Source organism: Catharus ustulatus, chromosome 1 (genome assembly GCF_009819885.2).
Source record: "Catharus ustulatus isolate bCatUst1 chromosome 1, bCatUst1.pri.v2, whole genome shotgun sequence".
NCBI lineage: Eukaryota > Metazoa > Chordata > Aves > Passeriformes > Turdidae > Catharus > Catharus ustulatus.
The window spans coordinates 99475869-99499277 of NC_046221.1; the positions used below are offsets into that span (position 1 = coordinate 99475869).

General features: G+C 37.5%; 2 protein-coding genes across 11 annotated transcripts in view; one reads left to right on the forward strand and one right to left on the reverse strand.

Annotated features, from left to right (window-relative positions):
- The window catches only part of LOC117004642 (myelin basic protein), an 82479-nt gene extending 78807 nt beyond the window's left edge, over nt 1-3672 (forward strand). For all 6 annotated transcript variants that reach the window (XM_033075625.1, XM_033075800.1, XM_033075713.1 and 3 more), the window contains one exon: nt 1884-3672. In XM_033075625.1, coding sequence (XP_032931516.1) covers nt 1884-1940 — 57 coding nt within the window. In that variant the 3' untranslated portion in view covers nt 1941-3672. The remainder of the gene's footprint in view (nt 1-1883) is intronic.
- ZNF236 (zinc finger protein 236) overlaps nt 2149-23409 on the reverse strand; it is an 83579-nt gene continuing 62318 nt past the window's right edge. For 3 of the 5 annotated variants that reach the window (XM_033075495.2, XM_033075224.2, XM_033075362.2), the window contains exons 24-33: nt 22888-23033; nt 21433-21676; nt 20590-20769; nt 19951-20103; nt 18295-18485; nt 16515-16646; nt 15113-15310; nt 8948-9077; nt 7523-7699; nt 2149-7085 (exon numbers count right to left, since the gene is read on the reverse strand). In XM_033075495.2, the coding sequence (XP_032931386.1) occupies nt 6958-7085; nt 7523-7699; nt 8948-9077; nt 15113-15310; nt 16515-16646; nt 18295-18485; nt 19951-20103; nt 20590-20769; nt 21433-21676; nt 22888-23033 (1679 nt within the window). In that variant the 3' untranslated portion in view covers nt 2149-6957. Of the gene's footprint in view, nt 7086-7522; nt 7700-8947; nt 9078-15105; nt 15311-16514; nt 16647-18294; nt 18486-19950; nt 20104-20589; nt 20770-21432; nt 21677-22887; nt 23034-23409 lie in introns of those variants that run through there. The other 2 variants (XM_033075281.2, XM_042779998.1) reach the window with 2 other exon arrangements.

The window sequence follows — 23409 nt, forward strand, 5'->3', positions numbered from 1 at the left end:
ATTTCAAGGCACAGCACAGCCACAACAACACAGGCAATAAATGAAAACAGAAGAGAAAAAAAGGCAGTTGTGAGGATTTTTCACATTCTATGTCAGGAAAGAGACACAAGAAAAGCACACTATATCCACTGGCAGATACATTAAGGGAGACTGTATTTTCCCTCAAAGGCAATTATGGCAGTGAATTCACTCATAACAAATGACCCAGTGCACTATTCGCACATGAAGATGCCATCAGCAGTCATCTCATTTTCAAGTCAGAAGGTCTGAGATCCTTAGCAGAGCTGATAATTTCAGAATCTTACTATTCCTCTCTGCAACAGGAGATGTAACAGTGCCTTCATTTGCAGAAAAAACCACATTTTTTTCTCTTAAATAATTTAGGTTTTATATCTCCCATTATACAGTTATTTTCCAAATTTATGCAGCACCCAAAGGACAGCATAAAAACTTGGTATTCTTATATTGCAATTTAAGAAAAGGAATGATCTCTTCAGAGGCCCAGGTAAAAATCAAACGCATTTTGAGTCTTATTTTCACATTGTGCACTTGGTAGTTCTAGTGCAGTTCAGGTACATCAACTATTTTATGGCTATACACTGACATTATTTGTAAATTTTTATCATTTCAACATCTGAAAATATGCATTAATGATGTCTCATGAAATTTAACATTCTCTTTTTTGCATACTCATCACAGCTATTTTAGCTTAGATTTATATGTATCTGAGAGATACATAGACCAGTTTAGCTTTTTAGATAACCTTTTCCCAGCCATTATAATTTCTGGAACTTTGATACGAGTTTTATTCAGGTTCATATCATTTAGACCCATTGCTTACAGCAGAATGCATTAATTACTATTTTAAATATAGTTTTATAGTCTTGTAATATAAAAAAGTTATCCATTCTTTAAGATATCTTGGAAAGAAAAAACCAATTACCTAATGAATTAGACTGAATTTTCCTGTAAAACTTCTGTAAAGCTAAGGAGGCAGCACTGAAACATGAGAAGATAAATGAAGAAAATGAAGTCTCAAAGCACACTTTTTTTTCCAAGTAAACAGTTCAGTCATCACCTGATTACAGTAAGAATTACCCCACCATCTCACATTTGTGATCTTAAGTGCATTTTTTCAAGATTTGCCTATAGAAGAGTTGCTAAAGCTAAGGGACAAGATACAAAGTTAGCCTAATCTCAAATTCCAAAAAATGAAATGTCAGAATTTCAGCTTGGATCATATTTGCTATAAAACTGCTTCTTTTCTCAAGTGCAGATTTATGAATTGTCACAGTTTTTTCTTCACAGTTTGACACTTTCTTATTATTTCTAAGAGTAGGGCAGGTTTCAGCCCATTTATCTTTTCTTAGCTTTCTCCCGTATCTGCATCTAAGCTCTCCATACAAGTCTCATGTTGATATAAAACTAAGAACTTACTGCAGAATGAAACTACTAAATTTCAGTTCAGATGTGAAACTATTACATCTTATATGCAAGGTTTTGGTATTTTGTTTTGTCATTTAAAGTATATACACAGGGTTCATAGAAATGACATTTTCCATGCTGTCCAAGGAAATAAATTGTTTTCATTACGAAGGGCTGAGTAAGAACATGCACTTAAAAGCAATTAATGAAAGACTGTCTAGTCCTCTGTGGAAGATTTAATGAGAGTAAATTAATCCTGTGTGAAAATCAATGAAAATCAATCTTCTTTTTGAAGTGAAAATCCCAGTAAATATTTAGTGACATAGTAGAGGCATTGCAGGCTATTTTCATTAGCCAGTATCTAAAATGTTGTCATACAACAGATTGATGTTCTTCAATGCACAGCCCTAAATATATATTAATTTCTAATTAATGCAACTCTGTTCTTCCCTCCACAGGGAGGCTCTGGGTCCCGACCTGGATCTCGGTCTGGTTCCCCCATTGCTAGGCGCTGAAGCTCCAAGATGATATCCAAGGATCATGCACTCTGCTTCATAATATAACTGCCTTAAAATTAGTAACAGCTGCCACAATTACCTAGATAGATGCAATCCATTACTTAATGCCAATTAGGTTCTGCATGCAGTAGATGATACAAACTTCTATTGGCAATCCCTGAGCAACAGTTGAATGAAAGAACACAAGAAGTAGCTTTGCTAGATGTTTTCCTTATTTTATGTAAAGTAACAAGATCTCTGACTTTACCTGTTCTTCTTCAGGATGCCCTAACTGTATGCTGGACTCCTTTATTTCTCCCAAGCACCTAATTTAAGCTCAATTCCTCTGGTTTCATTTTAGTGAACATCAGAATTACAAATAAAGAGCTATAATATCTTGGATACTGAGCACTGCTGTTAATGAATTTTTGAGACACTGCTGTTAAAACAAAACCAAAAAAAAAACATGTGCAGAAGTTGTAAGGACTGTTTATCCAAATTTTCTTTTTGGTTATTTTTTTATTTTGTTTTAATCTTCCTTCTCTCACTCACAGAATAATTTATTTTCATAACAGGATTAGGCAGTCATGGAAAGGTTTATCAAATCTTGGGAGTTCAAGGTATGTGAAGTGTGGGAGGGGGCAGATGTTGAAGAATCAATATGATGTGGAGCAATAGCAATAAGGAAATTCTTTCCATGCCATGAATTGCTCATTGCATCCAAACCATTAGAATAAAGAGTAGATGAGGGAGAGAAAGAGGATTTAAAATTTGAGTTAGACTAATGTTACAAAATAAGGGATATTCCCAGAGAAACATCTAAGACTGCACATGTGACCACTGGATGTCACTGGTGCTTCACATAAACTCTGCTGCAACAGCATTAACTTTGCAGTACAGTTAAGTAAATAAGCATATAAACAAAAAAAAAGTCTAATTTCTGAAAGAAAGCCCTTCAGTACTGGTATCTCAGATAGTCCTGCACATCTCACGTTAGAATTTTAAATCTCTCTTGGTATTGCAGCAGTGTTGTATTTGATTGGCTCATCTTTTGCCTGAGTTAGACCTGGATGCCTATTAAGGGCAGTGCACCAAAGCAAACTTGTAGTAAACTACCTTGAACATTTAACTGTTGTATTGTAGTTGCCTCATAGAAATAAATTATAGCTCAGTTAGATATAGATATGAATTGTTCACAAATTACTAAAATGATTGTGTGGAGATGGTATTTCCAACCACACTTAGGGAAATAAAAGGCTCTTCTGAATTGCACTGTTTCATTACTTAAACTTACCATTTCTTCAAACTGTCATCTAAGTGTGATTAATTATTTTATTTTTTTAGTTTTAGCCTATGCACAGTAGATAATAATTAGTGCTTCCTAGGTTGAAACAGTATTCCTAATAAGTGCCCAGTAAAAGTTACCTATAAATATATGTTAATTGCATTTCACATCTAAATCTATTGTAGGTTTAAATCAGTGTCCATTAATACGAAACAATGGAAAATGAGATGATAGAAAATACACAGAGACTAAAGAAAACAAAACTGCCAAAATGATTAAGCATACACACACATATTACATCTATTACCTTTGTTGGTTGCTATGTGTATTTTTCTATTGTAGCTTCATTCAGATGTATACTCTGCAACGTAATAGTTGATTTAATTTGAACACGTATTGTTCTTAAAGGAACACAGCTTTTAAAAATAGACACTATTGAAATAAAGTAATCAACTTGAAATGAAACTTGGGCCAGTTTTGTTTTTTACAAAGGAAAAGGATATATATGTATTTCTTTATATATATACACTTCTACATATATATAGATTTGGTTGGTTTATTCCCCCACAGTATCCCCCAGAGTTTATGAATAATGTTCAGATACTAGAAAATGACACAATGACACTTTGGGACTCTGCACACAGGCTTCTAGTGACATTGCATGGCCCAGAAGGCTGATAATAGGACACAATTATGGAATGCCAGTGTCTACAGAGTGACAGCTACAGGCCACAAGGATATTGCAAAGCAAAAAATATCTATGAACAGGCAATAAAAACCAGCCCCCTCCTGAACAAATGTGGTGCAAACAGCCTTCAAAAAGTGAAAGAATATTTAAGGTAAAAAACCCAGAGAAATTCCTGTTTCAAAATGCTGCACTTTGGAGTAACAGAATTTAACCAAAACTTCTTGCCTTTATCACTCTTCTTTCCCTTCAGTCATCTTTTCTAGAGGGTTGAAGTAGCTTTTTTGGACTTCTTTTAGACGAATAGGTGTAGTACTTGAAAGCATTGTTTTTCCAACATGAAAAGAGATTAAAACTTAGCCTGAAATTTATTCTTTTAGTTACACACTAGTAGTTTTGATGAAAACCAGCAGTTTAAATGGCCATTTGATTTGCCAGCAAAGGATTTCTCCTGAAACAGGAGTGCCTAATTAATACCAGGAGTGTGTAATTTAATGTACTGAAGGAATGGACATAAAAGATATTGTAAGCGGGCACAAGCCAAAAACCCCAAGGCTAGCACAAGCCTACTACTGCATTAAACCAGAAAGAATAGAGGCTGTCCCAAGCACTGTTCACTTACCCACTATACAGTGTGGAACTTGAAGCACTTGTCAGAACAAAAGTTCTGCTTCTTTAAACAATGCATCTGCTTTCACTTTGCTTTTGAAAATACCAACATACTGCTTACTCTGTATTTGTTCTGAACATCAACACATAAACTGCTCTGAAAAGCTCCAACTCAATCTTACGAAGTCTATAAAAACCTCTGTCAAGACACTTGAAATTCACAGGGAAGAGAATGCAGAGAAGCAAATCAAATACAATGGTAAAAAGAAATTTTATAAAAAAGTCTATTACTGTAGCTGACAGGATTTCCAAGGGCTGGAGGAGTAGCAAACTGAATTCAGGTAAAAAGTCAGTTGATTCGATAACTCTGTTTATTTAACACTTCCAAGACTTACTACCAGACTAACTGCCTCTAACCAAGGCATAACGCTTTGAGATGTGACCCTTTAAAAATGCCATCTTTTTACTCATGAGATCAGTTTTTAGGTTGTGTGTACCAAGAATCACTGCAACCCAGAATCATTAAATGGTCTGGGTTGGAAGGGACCTTAAAGACCACCGAGTTCCAAGCCCTCTGTGCATTTATATAGTATTCGCTGAACAGGGAAAAAAAATAGTATGTGATACATGCAACACAGCACATTTTGCTGTATTATTACAGATAAACTACATGCTATGCCATGAGGCCAGACAACTGTAAAATATATTGTCTTTCTTAAACAGCTGAAACATTCACAGGCTGCCTGGAAGGGAAGGCACTGCTAGAAGGGCTTTATTCTTTACATTTAATATTCAAACACGCACTCGGTAAGCAGTTTTTCCAATCTCCTAGAATCCAGATTCATATACTTAAAAAATACACGAAACAGAATTTGGAAAAAAGTAATATTATTTAGCATGTTTTTCAATTAAATATTCCACATAACAAAAGTGTTATTTTCATGTCACCAACTATATTACTTATATACATATGCTGAACAGTTAACAAAAGAATTAAGAGATGCCCTATCAAAACCAACAGCAATTCCTTGCTTCAGAAGTCTGAAATAACTAGTTTGTACCATAGACAGAGTATAGACAATATTTACAGGAAAGGGCATTTGGATCTGAGAACAATTATTTTTTAGAAAGTAAATGAAAGTCCAGGTCGGTATTATAGTACAACATATCCACCACTGATCTAGAAATACTTGTGGCAACCGAACAGATGAACTCCTTGCAACTGGGATTAGTATTTACAAAATATACTGATCAGCCACACAGAGGCTCATAAACTTTAAATATATATATATACATATATAAGCACACATATATATATCTATATATATGTAACATATAAATAAAATTCAAAAGAACAAGGCAAAAATAAGAAAACAGCTTCTGTCTTTGGAATGTCTAAAAGACAACTATGCTTTTACTCCAGTGTTTCTTTGCTATGAATATACTTAACAAGTGGCACCTTTGAAAGCAATACTCAGTCAGCTAGGTAGTTTTGCTGAAACAATGACTTAAAACAACAAATAAATGCAATATATTTCCAAAATCCACAAAAAAAATAGTAAGGAATTTACAGATTCAAAATTATAACTGTTTACAGCACTGGGGAACATTGTATAGTATAGGTGACCTAGTGTGAATCTAACTTTCTCACTGCTACCACAAAACTGAACTTGTTTACCTCACAGATTTAGTATATGGCTGTTTTCCACAGATACTGAGATATATACCTGCTGACCCAGTACAGCAAAAACAACAGAGGCTTTTACTAGAACCTTTTCTCATTTGGATTCTTTTTAAGTAATTATTGCCAAGTCCAAAACCTCAAGATTTTTACTCTAAAAAACTAACTGCCTCTTGTGGTTGGAATGAAAATGAACATGCTCCCTCTCAAGAGTTTAACTCAAGAAAAGTTATGAGCTTGCAGTATTTTTTTTTAACAAATCCTTGAAATGCACTAAAAAAGAAAGCTTTCAAAAAAAATACAGCCTTGTAAGGAAAAAAAAGAAAGGTAAAACTCCACTATTTTATACTGCATGCACCATCAACTGCAACACTTTGTTTCCAATCTCAATTATTTCTTTAAATACATAAAAATAGTTGACTGACAGTTTCATGATTTTCCTGTGAAGTTATTAATCATCTCCTTTAAAAATGGGAATCATTCTATTCTTATATAAAGTTCCAGTTTATCTTTAAATAGATATATTGTCTGTGAATTCAAAGATGAAATTATTACCTGAGTTCATTGATTCACAGACAATTTAGCACAGATTAAATGAAGTTTTCCCAATATTCTTCTATAAGCTTAAAAAAAAGAATTAATCTTTTAGGTAACTTCTGTAAATAATTAAAAAAACCTATAATATATTATTCTATTGTTAGTATCTTCAGTGTTTGAAGCTTTAACTGTAAAGTTCAAGTCCCAGAAACATCTTTAATTTTCAAATTTCGAGGTGTTATCGAAAAACATTGCCTATATTTTGCCATTCATTTGAAGATTCTTGTACCACTTCTTCTAAATTCAGAGCACGACTAATGTCTTCCCCTTCTTGTTCTTGGTGGCTTGCAGGTTCTTGTACAGGACCTACCAAGGTAAAAGAGAAAAAGGCAAGTGAGTATAATTTCATGTATGGCATAAGAAAAATGCAAATCTAGCACTTAGGAATAAAGGAATCACGATGGGGAACACTACTACACAATTACTTCAGATATTGTAAATTCATTAGATGGTCTTGGAAAAAAAAAATTTAAAAATCTAATACAATATACTGTTTTCCTGGAATAATTCTTTAACTCTGTATTTCTGTACACAGAGCTCCACATAAAAACAAGGGACCATAAAGAGCAATGAATTGCTGTTTCAACCTGATTTTGGCATTAAATGTGCAACTATTAGCTCATGAACTGTGGTCTTTGGCTATTAGGGCTTGACTCCTCAATAACTTAAGGGGTGTGCTCTGTGCTCTCCTACCAAAACATATGGATTCCTGCCCTCAGCAGTAATACCACCATGCTACGTACCAGTGTAACCATGAGTCCGTTTCATATGCAGTTTCATATTGCTTTTCTGTGTAAATCCCATGGCACAGTAATCACATTTATAAGGTCTCTCTCCTGTGTGCCTTTTCATGTGGACTTTAAGAGCACTCTTCTGGTTAAATGCCTTTTCACACAGTGTACACTGAAACGGTCGTTCCCCTTTATAAGAAAGAAAAATTAATTTCATAATCTTTCCTTTTAAGATTGAAATACAGTTTGGAATTCAGTAAAAATTATTAAGATAATCTAGAAATGAAATAGACATCATCATTTTCCTTGAGACTTTCTCCAAACAGTGCTGTAGCTCCACATTGTCAGCAAAAATCTCAAATTAAATATCAGAACACTTACATAAGTACTAAATCATTGATATTATCTTTCCTATCCAATTTATCACCTAGGTAAGTTACCCACAATAGAAGCAGAATATTCCTTTCTAATGCAGTAACACCAAAACAGCTTGATGCTGTTGTTGATGGGAAAGAGAAAGCTCTGGTTGACTCACTCTAAGAGAGAGTTACCCTTCTGAGGGAATCTTCTTATTTTACAACACATCCAGCCAAATTCATTGGTCCCCTCCAGATTAGCAGAAACACAGATAACTTTCCCCTGGCCTCTTTAAATTTAGCAGCCATGACAGCTCTTTATTGTTAGCAGTGGTAGGGAAAAGAAAGAACTTGTTTCAGAGAACTGACTCCTGTATTTACAATTCATGTTCTTAACAAGAAAGTTTGTCAGGCACAGAAGGTGACAAGGAGGGCAGTTGCTATCATCTTATGTACAGCTTTCAACTTACTGAAGGGCAGAAGCTGCAACCTGAAAAGCACTTACATTACAGAAAATGAGTGCTCCCTAGGAGAAGTCAGTATAGACTTTTTATAGATTAACTGTTAAAGAAAATAACAGAAATGGAGTATGTGGAAAAGAACACAACAAATTAAAAGCACTGGCATTAGAAACAGATAACCTGTGCAAGTAGCTCAGCAGTCAGTATCAGCAGTCAACATCAGCAGTTAAGCCTAGCCCTAGTTTAACATCACTGAGCACCCCTCTTATTTGCACATCCTTCTATATGACTGAGGATGATCATAACCAGTGTCTTTAAATCACTTCAAACAATGCTTTAAAATATGGTTTTATTAATCTCTTTCAAAGGTTGACAAACCTTTAGACACAAGCTCATGCACTCACATAATCACTGCAGTTTTGCCAGTCCCAAAATACAGATCAGCTTAGTGAAGCACAGGAGCTTTCAAGTTTGCTGTTCCTCCTTTTAATTTCCAAACGTTTGAGCTAAGAAATTTACTTGAATTGACATTTAAATGCAGTTAGCTGAAAACATAAGCAAGGGCTCCAAACATAACACTTCAAAAAAAACCTCTCAAGATAAAAATAATTTCTGGTCACCTGTGTGGATGCGACTGTGTCTCTCCAGCTGACTTGGCTTAGCGAAAGCTTTTTCACAAGTATCACATTTAAACACTCTAGGCTTCTGGGAACTCAGTGAAGGTCCACCCTGGTGGGTTTGCATGTGTTCCTAAGCCAGCATAAGGAAAAAAATTAATTTCAGACCATTTAAAAAGACTTCAGTATTTAACATAAAAATATATTCACACCTTGAAGACAAAAGCAGAAGATCTTAGGCATCAGCAGACAAGCTGGAAGAAAATGGAAGCCTGCATTTGTTTTTTTTCTTTTAAATGAGAGATCATTTTTGTGTATCAACTCTCTAACCATCAGTATCTTTATACTTCTGAAAAACTCCATCAATAACTGTATGTCTTTCTTTTTTGGCATACATTATCCCTTTACTAATTATCTGAAGCAAAATAAAACACAGAAAACCAAAACAGAGTTCTTGAAATGCTCTGTACATCTACAAAGAGGTATTTTGATAACTGTGCACTGTAAGCTAATGTAAGATTTTTCCCCCCTCTCCTCTACAGGATCCATCTCCCTCCTTGTCTGATATGTAGGTATTACTCAGCACCTGAATTGGTAACACTGTCAAATTGTACAGACCTCAAAGAGGCAACTATCACAACATACACACACACAGCTGTGCGATGGTAAGATGCAAACAGAACCACTTTACAATGGACTCTTAATTGAAAAAAAACACCAGAAAATAAAATCACTAAGGTTCTTAATGTTAAGATAGCAGGATGTTTTCTCTTCGTGAAGAAGCATCAATAACAGCTCCAATTTCAGTGATTTTACTACACTGATGCTAGACTCAGATATTTTGCAAACATCGCAAACTTAGAAGAGTATCTTATGCTATCTATTTTTTTATTTTAAATTTATTAATACTAAGATAAAATTCAAATTACAAAAGAAAATAAAAAAAATGTAACAAAAAAAAATCTAATCAAGAACTGTCTGGGAAACAGGACTGCAAATACTTGTCCACTTTCTAAAATGTGTGTGGATATTCTTTTCTAGTCTATTTGATTACAGACTAAACTATTAATTAGTCTTTACTATACCTAAACAATAAGCCTTCTTGATGTCTATGAAGTCCTACTCCTCACTCCACGAACAGAAGCAAACTGTGTCTGCACACTGGAAAATCAGTGAGACAGTTACACGGAAGAATATTATTATCACAGTTATTATAATAAGAGACTACTATAGGGAAATAATATAAGGTCTTCTAAGAAAAATCATATATCTGTAAACCACTGCTTAGGTGGAAATAAACAGTATCTTTCAGTTTTATCTTGTTCATTACCCCCTCAAGCACTGAAATGGTGGAAGCATACTAGGACCTACTTCAGAAAAATTATCTGAAACCAGTTGCTACTTTGCTCCACCACAAAACCCAAACAAAAAACCAAACCTCCAAATCCCAACCACCCCCAACCCCATCTTCTACTTGAAAGCAAACAAAGTATCATCCAGATAGCCCTGTAAAACTTTCTGTCAACTTTCTCTGAAGAAACAGTTTGTGATGTAATTCTGTTCCACTGATCTGTGCACCTCTTATATTTTCCTGTAAAATAAATATACTTTTGAAAATAGTTTATGGAAATGCAACACTCTAAAGTGCGATAATCTCTTTATAGATATAGTATTTAGCTGATTGTTCATGTTAGTTTTACAACTTTATTTGTGTAATTCTTATAGTCTTCAGAGAGTAATTATCTTGGGGTAGCAATTAAGCATTATCTAATTAGAAAATAACACCAGGAAACCTTCTTTGAAATGGCTCATACATTAGTATGCTACTCTTATACCTCACTATTGAAACATTAATTGTAACCACTTCTGAAAATGTGGCAATAAAAAGTCTGTTTGATTCCATTGTTTTAATAAGATGATAAGGTCTTTTTCCTTTCATCTTGGAATCATGTGTGTGCCTTATTTACTATCGACAGCCAACTTCCAGATAGTTCCACTACAAATTCATATGAAATAGGACAGTTCAGTCACTGTGCATGTGTTAAGATTCTCCTCTCTGAAGCTGCAAAACAGGATAGTAACCCACACCAGAAGGGGAACTGAAGCCACTGGGCTGAAAAACCTTAACACTGGGGGTGGGGTGGGTGGTGGAGATGTTTGTATATGATCTCTGAAGAGGATTTTCTTGTGGATAATTGTGAAACTGCTGGTACTGACATCTTTGGAAAAAACACATGCAGTTAAGTACTGACATCTAAACACTGATACCCTTAACTCTTACTGGATTTTTCTGAAAAGCCTGATGTTTGGTGGTGCCCTTAATATTTTTGATGACCTCCAGAATTCCATCAGTATAAAATGAAGATCATGAGTAACAGATCACTGAACTGTTCCCAAAACCCTAAGCCAAACCCCAACATTTATCTTTGAATTTGCCATTAAAGGCTGCTCACAGCTGAAGCTGCTATTAACACACCTTCATAAAGAAAAGAGTCTGACAAGGGGTGGAATTTGTTTTAGTACATGATGGTCCAGTGATAAATGAAACTGTCCTCAGAGACCTTTAAGACCAAAGCCAACCATTAACCAGCACTGACAAGTCTACAGTTAAACTATGTCTGCTAGGACACTGTCCATAGTGCCACATCTATACATCTTCTAAACACCTTCAGAGTTAGTGACCTGACAACTTCCCTTTACAGGCCGTGCCAGTGCCTGATAAGCCTTTCAGTGAAGAAATTTTCCCTAATATCCAATCTAAACCTCCCCTAACACAACTGAGGTAATTTCCTCTTGTCCTACTGCTCATTATGCAGAAGAAGAGGCCAACCTCCATCTGGCTACAACCTCCTTTCAGGTAGCTGTAGAGAGTGTTAAGTGACCCCCAGGTTCCTTTTCTCCAGGCTAAAAAACCCCAGCTTCTCTCAACTGCTCCTCCTAAGACTTGTGCTCCACACCTTTCACCAGCTCCATCACCCTTCTCTGGACACACTCTAGAACCTCAATGCCCTTCTCAAACTGAAGGCCCAAAACTGAACACAGGATTTGAGGTGCAGTCTTGTCAGCGCAAAGCAAAGAGGGAGAGTAACTGCCCTGCTCCTGCTGGCCACACTATTCCCCATACAGACCAGGAAGCCACCGGCCTCCTTGGCCACCCAGGGACACTCTGGTTCATCTTCAGCCAGTGTCCATCAGCACCCCCAGGTCCTTTTCCACCAGCAGCTTTCCAGCCACCCTATCCCCAGCCTGTGGCACTGCCTGGGGTTGTTGTAACCCAAAGGTAGGACTCAGCACTTGGCCTTATTGAACCTCACACAATTGGCCTCAACCCACTGATCCAGCCTGTCCAGATCCGTCCAGAGCCTTCCCGTCCTCTAGCAGATCAACACTCCTGGCCCAACTTGTCTGCAAAATGACAGAGAGTGCATTCTATCCTCTTGTCCAGATCATTGATAAAGATACTAAACAGAACCAGCTCCAGTACTGAGCCCTGGGAGAGCATCACTTGTGACCAGCTGGATCTAATTCCATTCGCCACCTTTTGGTGGTGGAATGTAATTCCATTCACCAGTTCTCTGAGCCTGGACATATACAGTAATTTCATGACCATAAGGTGCACTGGACTATAAGGCGCACCCCCCGGGAGTCAGTAAAATTCGCAACTTTGTAGATCATATAAGGCACACCAGACTATAAGGTGCACTTTTTTTTTGCAGCCGCCCCCAGCTCCCCCCGCGTGGTTGCTGGCCGAGGCCCCACCTCAACCTGGCAGCCATGGGCCCCCAGGCCTGCCTGTACCTGGCAGGAGGGGCACCATGGGCCCCCAGGCCCCCCTGCACCCAGCAGCCGCAGCCCCACTGCCCCGCCTCCACCCAGCAGCTGCGGCCCTGCCGGCTCCCCCCACGGCTTGCAGCTCACACTTCCGGGTTGGCAAATTTCCGAACTTTTGCCCATATATAAGGCACACCGGACTATAAGGCACACTTCCAGGTTCGGGCGAAAATTTTAGTCAAAAGAGTGCGCCTTATAGTTGTGAAATTACTGCAGCCATTTTTTTCCTAGCAAACAGTGAACCCATCCAAGCTATAGAGGTCAGTTTCTCCAGAAGCAGGCTTTGCTGAAGTCCAGGTAAACAACATCCACAACCTTTCCCTGCTTCACTGAGCAAGTCACTTTGTCACAGGCAATCATGTTGCTCAAGCAGGACCTGCTTTTCATAAACCCATACTGAGTGTGCCTGATCCCCCCCTGGCTCTCCTGCATGTGCCACATGACAGCACTCAAGATGAGCTGCTCCACAACCTTTCCTGGCATTGAGATCAGGCTGAAAGGCCTGTGGTTTCCCACCTGGGCATCACAGGTGCTAAGATCCAGTGAACTGGGACCTCCCTGGTTAGGCAGCACTGCTCATTATAAATGACTGAAAGTGGCCTGGCAAGCTCTTCTGACAGGTCCCTTGGTACCCTTGGGTGGATTCCATCCAGCCCTATAGACTTGTGCATGTCTAAGTGGCGTAGCAGGTCACTGACCATTCCCCTACCTCCACTGAGATGGCTACAGTGCTGGACACACCAGCACAGGGACATTACAAATGTGCGCCAGTGTACTCAGCACATTGGGGTGGAGCTTGAAGGGCCTTGCCAGCACATAAACCCTCAAACACTGGCGTGCTGCCCTCAAGCTTATCCCCAGCAAGTCTGGTTTTATCCCTTCCTCCCCACAAATCTAGTTTAGATGATCTCTCTCAATGAGCCCTGCTAACTCCTCAGCAAAGATCTTTTTCCCCCTTTGCGACAAGTGCAGCCCCTCTGCAGCAGGCCTGCTGTTGTGTAGACCAACCCATGATCAAAAACCCCTAAATTCTGCTGGTGATGCCAGACTCAAGATTCAGTTATTGATGTGCCAGCTCTTCCTGCCTCTTCCTACACCTCTCCCTGCAACTGGAAGGATAGAGGAGAAGATTACTTGTGCTTCTCATCCCTTAACAAGTGGTCCCAAGCCCTGAAGTCTCTTGTTACTGTCCTTGAACTTCTTTTTGCAACCTCAATTGCTGCCTTCCTGAAGAATCAGTTATGGATAATAATCCAAGGGATATATTAGGGTAAGACATTATCTTGTCACATTTTTAACCTGGGCCCAGTTCTAAGACAACAAACTGAAGAGACTGACTTTGGGAGTTTGTTACCATTACTTAAGGAAAACAAGTATCAAGACCCTTCTTTTTTTCTCTGGAAAATTTAATCTAACTCAGAGGTTAAGAGTTTCACAACACATTTTATGACAGTTTCCAATAGTCTAGCTGACAGACATGATCACTCCAATGGGGTGAACTTCATAGAGTATATTTCATTAAAATATTATATCAAAGTGAAAGGAAATCTATTGGAAAGCTATATATAAATATAAAGATAATATAAATGAATATAAATACATCACCTTTGACTCAAAAAAATTCTTGCTATAAATTCTGGGAAGCTGGTAAAATTCTGGGCAACTTATATGTTTACTCTTTTCTTAAAGCTCTTCTTTAAATTATTTCCTTTAAGTATCTCTCAGATGTTAAGATACTGGCCTGAACAAAGCACTTGTCTAGTACAGCCCAATATTCCTAACAGGAACATTCTATAATCCAATTAAGAACTTAGATACATGACTAATTTTTTTTAAAGACTTGGAAGTATTAGGTTGTTCATAATTAGAGAAAACAGAAAATATCACTAAACAAAAGGAATAATAAAAGGATATTTTAAAACAAATGCTTCCTCTACCACTTGTACTCACATGACAGAGCCATCTACAAATGAAATGGTAAGACTGTAAGGCAGGTAACTTCCTGAGATACCAAAAGATCATCTGGAAATCAGGATTAGCACTGACGATATTCATATGCAAATAAAGTGAAATCTTTTCCTGACACTACTGCTTGCATGACAGGCTTAACATTTTTCATTCTGTAGTCAATATATGCATTAAAATCCTCTCCATGCTCCAGAAGAGATTTCTCTACCTGTGCACACATTATCACTTAGACTCCCTCTCTCAGATGCACACCTCTCTCACTGTAAAGGGAAAGCAAAGACAAAGGGCTAATAGGTACCTTTTGTTAATATCACAGAAAATCCAAAACAAAAGGAGTTAAGAGAACAATCAACTGTTATTACCAAATACCTTGAGATGTGTTGCCCGCTTAAAGGCCTTATTGCAGATTTGGCAAACGTGTATTCGCTCTTTGCCATGGACCTCTTTGCAGTGGTGTGTCAGCATGGTGACGGAATAAAAGGTTTGGCTACACTCAAAACACTGGTGCCCACGAGTTTCTTTTTCTGCTTGACTGCTTTTAGCCACATTAGGGGAAACTTCTGTCACCTGTAACAATTTACAAATACACTATCAGGCAATTTCAGGAGCACATCCACATTGGTTTATTTTTCAAAATATACCTCAACACGACAAATTTCTGGAGAGTATCTGCAAGCAACTTACAGACACAAAAGAAGTCAGTTATATGTAAATATGAACTTCTATTTCATTGCTCTAAAGAATGACACATGTATGTATTTTAAGAAAACAACAATAATAACGATGATGAAATTGACTTAACACATCATGAATAGAATGTGTGTACCCCTATTTTTCCACATTCAGTTTTATGCTCCTGAACATCTCAGATGATCCTCAATTTGCCACCAAACAAAATTCAAAGACAAAAGCATTTTGGACAGAAAAAAATTATCTCTGATTTGGAAAGGAAAAGAATATTTTCTATCTGTTTAATTTCTTTATTGGGGATTCTGTTTTCATAAGAAAGTAAAGCTCTACCTTCAGAAGTACTGAAACACAACAAAAAATTGATAGAATTGCATGGTGGTGTTCTGCATTATTGTTTTGTTTTAATTAGAGACAACTGCCTGGAAAAACTACTTTCTTCAGATAATTTAATACCAACTTTATAGATATAGAAGAATCTTAAGTACAGTAACACAGAAAGCAACAAATGATGCCATCATCTACCTCTCCCATTTCTCCTATTTTAGAGGTTGTCCTACCAGGTTGGTTGAAAACACTCATTCTGCCTTCAAGACAACAAGTCTGAACCACTTTTTCTAATACCAAAATTGTATTACTTATGTAGGAGTTTCTATTGTGATTCAAAGTATAAGAAGTTGCAAAGATTTTATGTTGCACCATCACTGAAACAACTTGGATACAGAAAGAGAATGGAAAACAGGAGCTATTTTTTCCCCACAGCTCCAAAATTTATCTATTTTTATTATCTAAATACCAACTTACTTGGAAATTTTTGGAGCTGTCTGTGTTGAGCGCATGATAATTTGATTTGTAGAAAGAAACACATGACTAATTACATTGCTTTTTCGTGTGCATATACTAAGTGGTTTTTAATTCAAAACATAAAACAGAATCTGAGTGACTAGGAAGTCACAGAGAACCCCTTCCCAATGCTCTTGTTTGGGAATGACATGAGCCTTCATGACACAAGATAAAAAGAAATTATTCCAGTATTTTGATTAAGTTCTTTACCACAGAAGATACAGAAATGTATAGTATCTACCTGATACGTTATTTCATCAGAGTTTGCAGGTGCTGAATGGGGGGTATGGCTCACCAGTATGACTTGCTGTGATCCTGATCCACTTTGGCTAGCAAGACTGGAATCTGTGAGTATAGCAGGGAACTGCTGACCCTGTCAGAGAGGAGAGCACACACACAAAAAAGAAAAAAAAAGAGTAAGTATATTTAGAAAGCTGTATTTTAACAGCTAACTGTAGTAATGTAAGTTTTCACACCTAAACAGTACTTTTTTCTCTAGGAAGAAACATTTCAAAATCCTATCTGAACAAGTGTAACTATTTTCCCTCCTTTTCTCTTTTAAATATATATCTAATAATTTAAGGGTAACGACAGCTGTAAGGTTGTAAGACTAGATTCAGCTCTGATTAAATTTTACCAGCCTTGCATGGAATACTGCACATTTTAGCCTTCCAGTGCCTTTCTTTAACCCCTATATTCTGCTCTCCTGCATGACCTTCCCACAGTATCTTCCTTTATTTAAATCTCTTGATTAAACATACTTCCAAACCCCATGAAATCATCACACAAAATCACTACTTAGGATATATGATTACTAATATCTTACTACTTCAATTCCTACCTTACTTTTAATGACTTTTCAATTTCCCCAGGAAACACAGTTCTTTTATATACTATCTGTCTATTCACCATGATTTCTTGCAACAAAAACTGTGGTTGCATAGCTATTATTATTATTATTATTCAGTGTTTCAATTTTATTTATGCTTGTCTTAACAGGAGGCATGGGATCTTATAAATAAGCAGCAACACTGCCAAATGTAATCACTTAAATTAATACACAGCCTGAAATGAAATCATGTTCTGCTTTGTCACTCTGTGATACCAGGAACCATAAACAAATAATAAGAATTAGTTAAGAAATCTTTTCTTCCCCACAGCAAAACTGCAAAGAGAAACATGTAACTTTGCTTCATCAGTATTTATCACAGCAAGTGCAAGATAAATGGTATTTAATTTGTACACATTTCCACACTTTAACTCAGGTAAAAGTAAATAAAAATCAATCTAAACCTAGTTAGGCCAAGAAAACAGTAGAATCAGCCCAAGTTTTCAGATGTTAAATCTACATTGAAATGTCAACCACACATCCATTTTCACTTTGTAGTCTTTTAACATTACTTTTTATCTCTCCACTCTGTAGATTCTATTTGCCAATATGTCTTTGGCTCTTGATGTCACCACAGAATTTGTTATGCTATAAATGAAACTAATAGTAAGATTTTTGGGGAGATGACAGTCCATACAGCACCATTTTTATAAAATTTCTTATAATGCCACCTGTTATTAAAGATGATCAATTAAATTGTCCTGTTACTTTCTGAGAAAATAACTGTCAAACTGCTGTACAACTCTCCCATTCACAAGTAGGAAAGAAAAATTTACCATACAAAATACTATTTTTATAAATACTAAGCTGTATTACTGAATAGTGATAATAAAGTACATAGTCTAACACCAAAAACTGATCTCAAACCATGTTTGAAATAGTAGAACCTATCTGTTAATTAAATTTAAAAAAATAAATCTGCAAAATTTATGTGCACTTCTGTTCAAACTGTTCATGTGTCTAGATACCATACACACAGAAGAAGAGAGAAGAGAGCAGAGAGAAGGAAAATTAACTAACTTTGAAATATTATATGTATTTACAGGACAAAATTATTTTCTAAGCAAAATCTCCAATTCCTGCTGTAAGACAGAAACATAAATTTATCTGTCAGTTCAGAAAAGCATCTTACCTGTGAAGTGATATTAAGTGTAACTGCATCAAGACCACCTGACAACATTCCCTGAGTGTCAGCAAGAGTCAAAGTGACACTACCATCTCCTCCAACTCCTGATGAAGACATTACCAAATTCTGTGCAGAAACTGCAGACTGAGATATGGGTGTCGCTGGAGGAAGGTTTGATCCCCCTGTTGTATTAAGTTCTGGAATATATGAAAATGGTAAGACAAAAAAATTGTTACATGCACGAATACTAAACTGCAGATTTATTTTATGTGAACTTAGCAATTCCTGTTTCTTATTGCTAGGATTTTCTATTGAGAAATCAACAAAATCGGTAAATCAAGAATCTAAAGTTGTCAGCCAGATGATAAAATTAGAAAAACTACATTTAAATGTAGCTTGATGAACAAACACAGTATTGCACTTACAGGCGGTAATATACATATACAAACTTATATAGGTAGAAATCCATATACATAAAATCTCAAAATTTGACTACTAGAGCAATTTTGATACTTTATCACTTTTGCACCAAAGGCACCAGATTTTGTTGCTCTCCAGTTTATTGATATACAGTAATTTCACGATTACAAGCCGCACCGTTTTGACTAAAATTTTGCTCCCACCCCGTAAATGCGGCTTACACTCAGGAGCGGCCAATATGTGAATAATTTTCTGACATTTCCAACCCCAGAAGTGCAAACCGAGGTGCCAAGTTGAGCAACCTGCCAGTAAAACCTGGCTTTACGCGACTGTTACAAATTGGTTACTCTGTTGCGCGGCGGGTGGAGCCGGGCTCCGTGTTGGTAGCGCGGGGGGCGGGGGGAAGGCGGGGGAGCTCCCTCCTTCAGGCAGCGCAGCCCGGGGGTAGGTGGGGGCTCCCTCCTTCAGGCAGAGCAGCCCAAGAGAGGTGGGGGAGCTCCCTCCTTCAGGCAGTGCAGCCCGGGGGGAGGCGGAGGCTCCCTCCTGCTGGCCTCGCGGTTCAGGGGGGAGGCGGGGGGCTCCTGTCCCTGCCTGCCATCACCGTGGGTGCAGCGGGCTCCATCCCCGCCTCCCACCACCACCGCAGGTGCCAGCGGGCTCCGTGCCCCCCTGCCACCGCGGTGCAGTGCCGGACCGGGGCGAGCGAGCCCAGCGGCGATGGTAGCCAGCCCCAAGCGGCCCCGCTGAGTGGCAGCGCCAAGCTGGGCCACCTGGCCCCGTCGGCAGCCCCGAGCCCTCACGGCCCGAGCCGAGCCAGTAAACCCTGCCACGCCGCGATTCTGTTACTATTTGGCAACTTTGTTGCACGCGGATCCTCGCTGCGAACGACAGAGCGGCTTATACTCGGGTGCGGCTTGTGTATGGACAAAGAACGAAATGTTTGTCAACACCCGGAGATGCGGTTTATAGTCAGTGCGGCTTGTAATTGTGAAATTACTGTAATTGTTCAGTACTCTTGCAACTGCCCCAAAGTACTAATTTAAGCATCTTCTTGTTTTCAATTTTTCTTACTGTGTGGAATAAAGTTCATTTAAACTGACATAACAATTTAAAGCTTGTGAGAAAACACACAAAACACTCAAAGTTCCTGAAGCATGATTTGCAAGACCATACCACTTCATTCTAGTTTTTATTTTTTAAACAAAATATTATTTTCAATTAGAAAAAATGTTGAATGCATACCTGGAGCATTTAGTGAAGGGCCCTGAGAAAGAAGCTGGTCATTGCTTATAGTTAATGTAGCACCTGTAGTCTGACTGCTGATGGTTGGTGCTGTCAGCCTTAAGCCAGTGTTCAGATCAGTGCTTCCAGAATTATGCTGAATAAGATCTTGGCCTGAATAGAAATAAGTCCTATTGTAAGTGGAATTATCTCAGCATTATTCTGCTACTGTTCTTAGAACAGACATAAATTAACAAAAGTAGAAAATACAACCACGACATAAAAATAACTTCTACCACATGCAGATTTTTATGCAGTGGTTTGACAAGTTTTTAATACAGATGTGATTATGCAAATCCAGATACTAACATGTATAGAAACACCTTTAGACAAATATGGATCTTACTTATCTAGATTCAAAGCACCACCTTGATCAATCTATAAAATACAGTTGTTAACTGAGGCAATAGATAAAACAGTGAATCAATTTAATGTTTTTGGGTTTCAAATACAAATTTGGGGAGTATCTTTCAAAGCTGATGAATATAAGAAAAATACACTGTGGGAAAACTGTGGACTGTGAAAATCCTTGCATACTACTGTATAGGTACTTTATAAAATAGAAATCTGGTATCATTAAAGATTTTTAAAAACACACACCAGATATTGTAAGAGTGATTTCTTGAGGACTTCCTGATGAGGTCGCAGCAGTAGAACCCGAAGCATGCGCTAGAACTTGACTCAAACTGGAATTATTTATGGTCAACATTATCTCATGTTGTCCATTTGTAGATGACACCATACCCTGTGAAGTCATAACTTGAGTAATGTCTTGTGCACCTAAACGAATGTGGTATAACAAAAAAAAAAAAAAAAAAATCCATTAATATCCTTTGCTGGAATTTTTGATGCAACTTTTTAGAGCAATTTATACTTTATTTTCTGAGCTACTATAATCAATGCAGCCAAGGGGAGATGCTAGAACTGGCAGTATAAAGTATAAATTTTTTTCACATCCAATTTATTCCTCTGTAGTTAGGATTTTCAGAATGAAGATTCTCTATTTTGCTCAAAAGTAGGGAAGTTCTTAAGTATTTTCATTATATAGAATCATAGAATGGCCATAGAATGAACTTCTACTACATCAAGCTGCTCAAAACCCCATTCAACCTGGCCTTGAACACTTCCAGGGATGGGGCATCCACAGTTTCTATGGGCTACAGTGTTTCAGTACCTCACCACCTTCACAGTAAAGAATTTCTTCCTAATACCTAATCTAAACCTACTCTCTAATTCACCTTGTGAAAAAAATTGTATCAAGAAAGGGTAACACAAAGCTGCAAAATCTGCTGAAGATGCTCAAGCAAGAACTGCAGGTTTATTTAACTAAAATGAGGTGTTTAGTGGGACTGGGGGGAGGCACAGGGGTGACATTTTCTCACTGTAATACCTCGAGTAAAATTAAGAAATGGAACACACAATAAAACTACTGACAGTGCTTACCATTAGCGCTGGTTGTCAGCACAGACTCCTGCTCAGACAGGGACCCTATTGTCATGTTAGCAGATGATGTTACTGTGGGCTGCAAAGACAAGCCTGATATGGGCTGAATAACCACATTAGCCGGCACTGCATTTTCTGTTGCCTGGAGGGAGGGATTCTGTGGAGTCATGGTGGGATCTCCAGTCAGCTGCTGAGTAAGTAAATTACTCTGCTGTAATGTCTGCTGTAGAATACTTGGATCGATCTGAAAAACAAGTTTTTAGCAATCAATCTGAAGTTAACAAACTGGGTTAAATCAATATTCTTAGCATAAGTCCAGAACAAATATTTACTGCATATTGAGTATACATGGTATTGAAAAATTTTAATTAATGATTTAAAATTTAAATTTAGTTTTTATGTGTCGGTATATAGCCAGTCTCTAAACTGACTATGTAACCAGTCTATTCCAATTCACTTTCCCTCCCTTCCTTCAGCAAAATGTTAGGGAAATCACGATCAGTTACATATCAGCATGCCTGGTCCCAGGTAAACACAATGCTGGTATTCCGTACTGTCCTATTAGTGCATGTAATGCTTATTACTGTCTCCAAGCCTTTGAAAATGAAAAGGCATGGAGCAAAGATTAATACCAGAAATTATTTTTCAGCTCCTAGGGGTCATTAAGGTCTCATTTCACAAGCCAACAGCTGTTCCCTATACTTAGAGATAAGACATTTTCTTCTTCAGAAACATTTAGCAATTGAGAAAAACAAAATTAAAATGTCTTCATTTTATGCTAAAAACTCCTTGAGCAGAGGGACTATGAGGAACTCAATGCAACTCTGCAGCTGTTCCTTCCCTGACCTTGGGGTTCTACCTGGCAACCTCCAGAGGGCTCCTCCAACATCAACAATTCTGTGCAACTCATCAAACACAACCAAGTTCAAAAAAATCGTTGTTTTGCACATTTTAAGAACTTTCAAATGCAATCATCTCACCTCTTTCTTTTGCTCCTTTTACAAGCTCAATGGGAATTTAAATTGAATTCAATCATTAAAGCTTGCAAAGTAACACAGTGCCTTATGCTCAGGAAAGAACACTGTGCAATAATTTGGGTTTGTTTCGAGGGGTGGGTGCGTGCCTTTTTGGGGTTGGGTGGGAACTTAGAGTACTTCTGAAGTGTAAAGACAAAATGCAATTAAAAGGAAAAAAACCCGTATTTTAAAGCAGTCTGTCAAAATCCCTGAGAGGTAAAAAAACCTGAAAAAAATTAAAATGAAAGAAACCAAACCAGAAAACTATCCCACTGTGCAGCTATTTTTTAAGTCTTCTAACATTGTACAAGTGATACAGTATGTTACTAGCTCACTCAGCTCAAGGGAACTCTTCTAGAGTTATGTAGGTTCTTCAAACTTTCATCGGCCCTCAGAGTGACTCTATAGAATTAAAAGTAAAGAACAGTGAGCAACTTACCTGTAACGTTATGTTGTTAATACCAGTGGCATCTATTCCAGAAATCTGAACATTTTGTCCAACCAGATTAGCAGCAAGTTGTAACTGTATTCCTTCAAGAGTGGCCAAGCTACCATCTGTCAAGGACACAGTTAAGTCACCTCCAGCTACCAAAGAAAACAGTTATATTGTAATGTTTTTATTTACCATTACTGACTACCTCTTTCAGCGTGCTTATTTTTATAAATTAAATCAACATAAAACTTATGTACACACACATTTATTTATGACAAGAAAGATAATTTGAAGTGTATAATTTGATTATAAAGTAATTTGATTGCCTGTTTTAAAGCTTCATAAATTCCATGTGATATAAGGATTGCTATTTAGGCAGTAGCTAGTGGTTTACAAAATAATCGCTCCAGAGTAGCATTAGAAATCTGGAGAAATTTGGTTTAGATTTCCTTGGAGAGTGTGCTGCACCTAAACAAAGCAGCACACACAGGATTTTTACATTCTGACTCCGAACTTACACACAAAAGT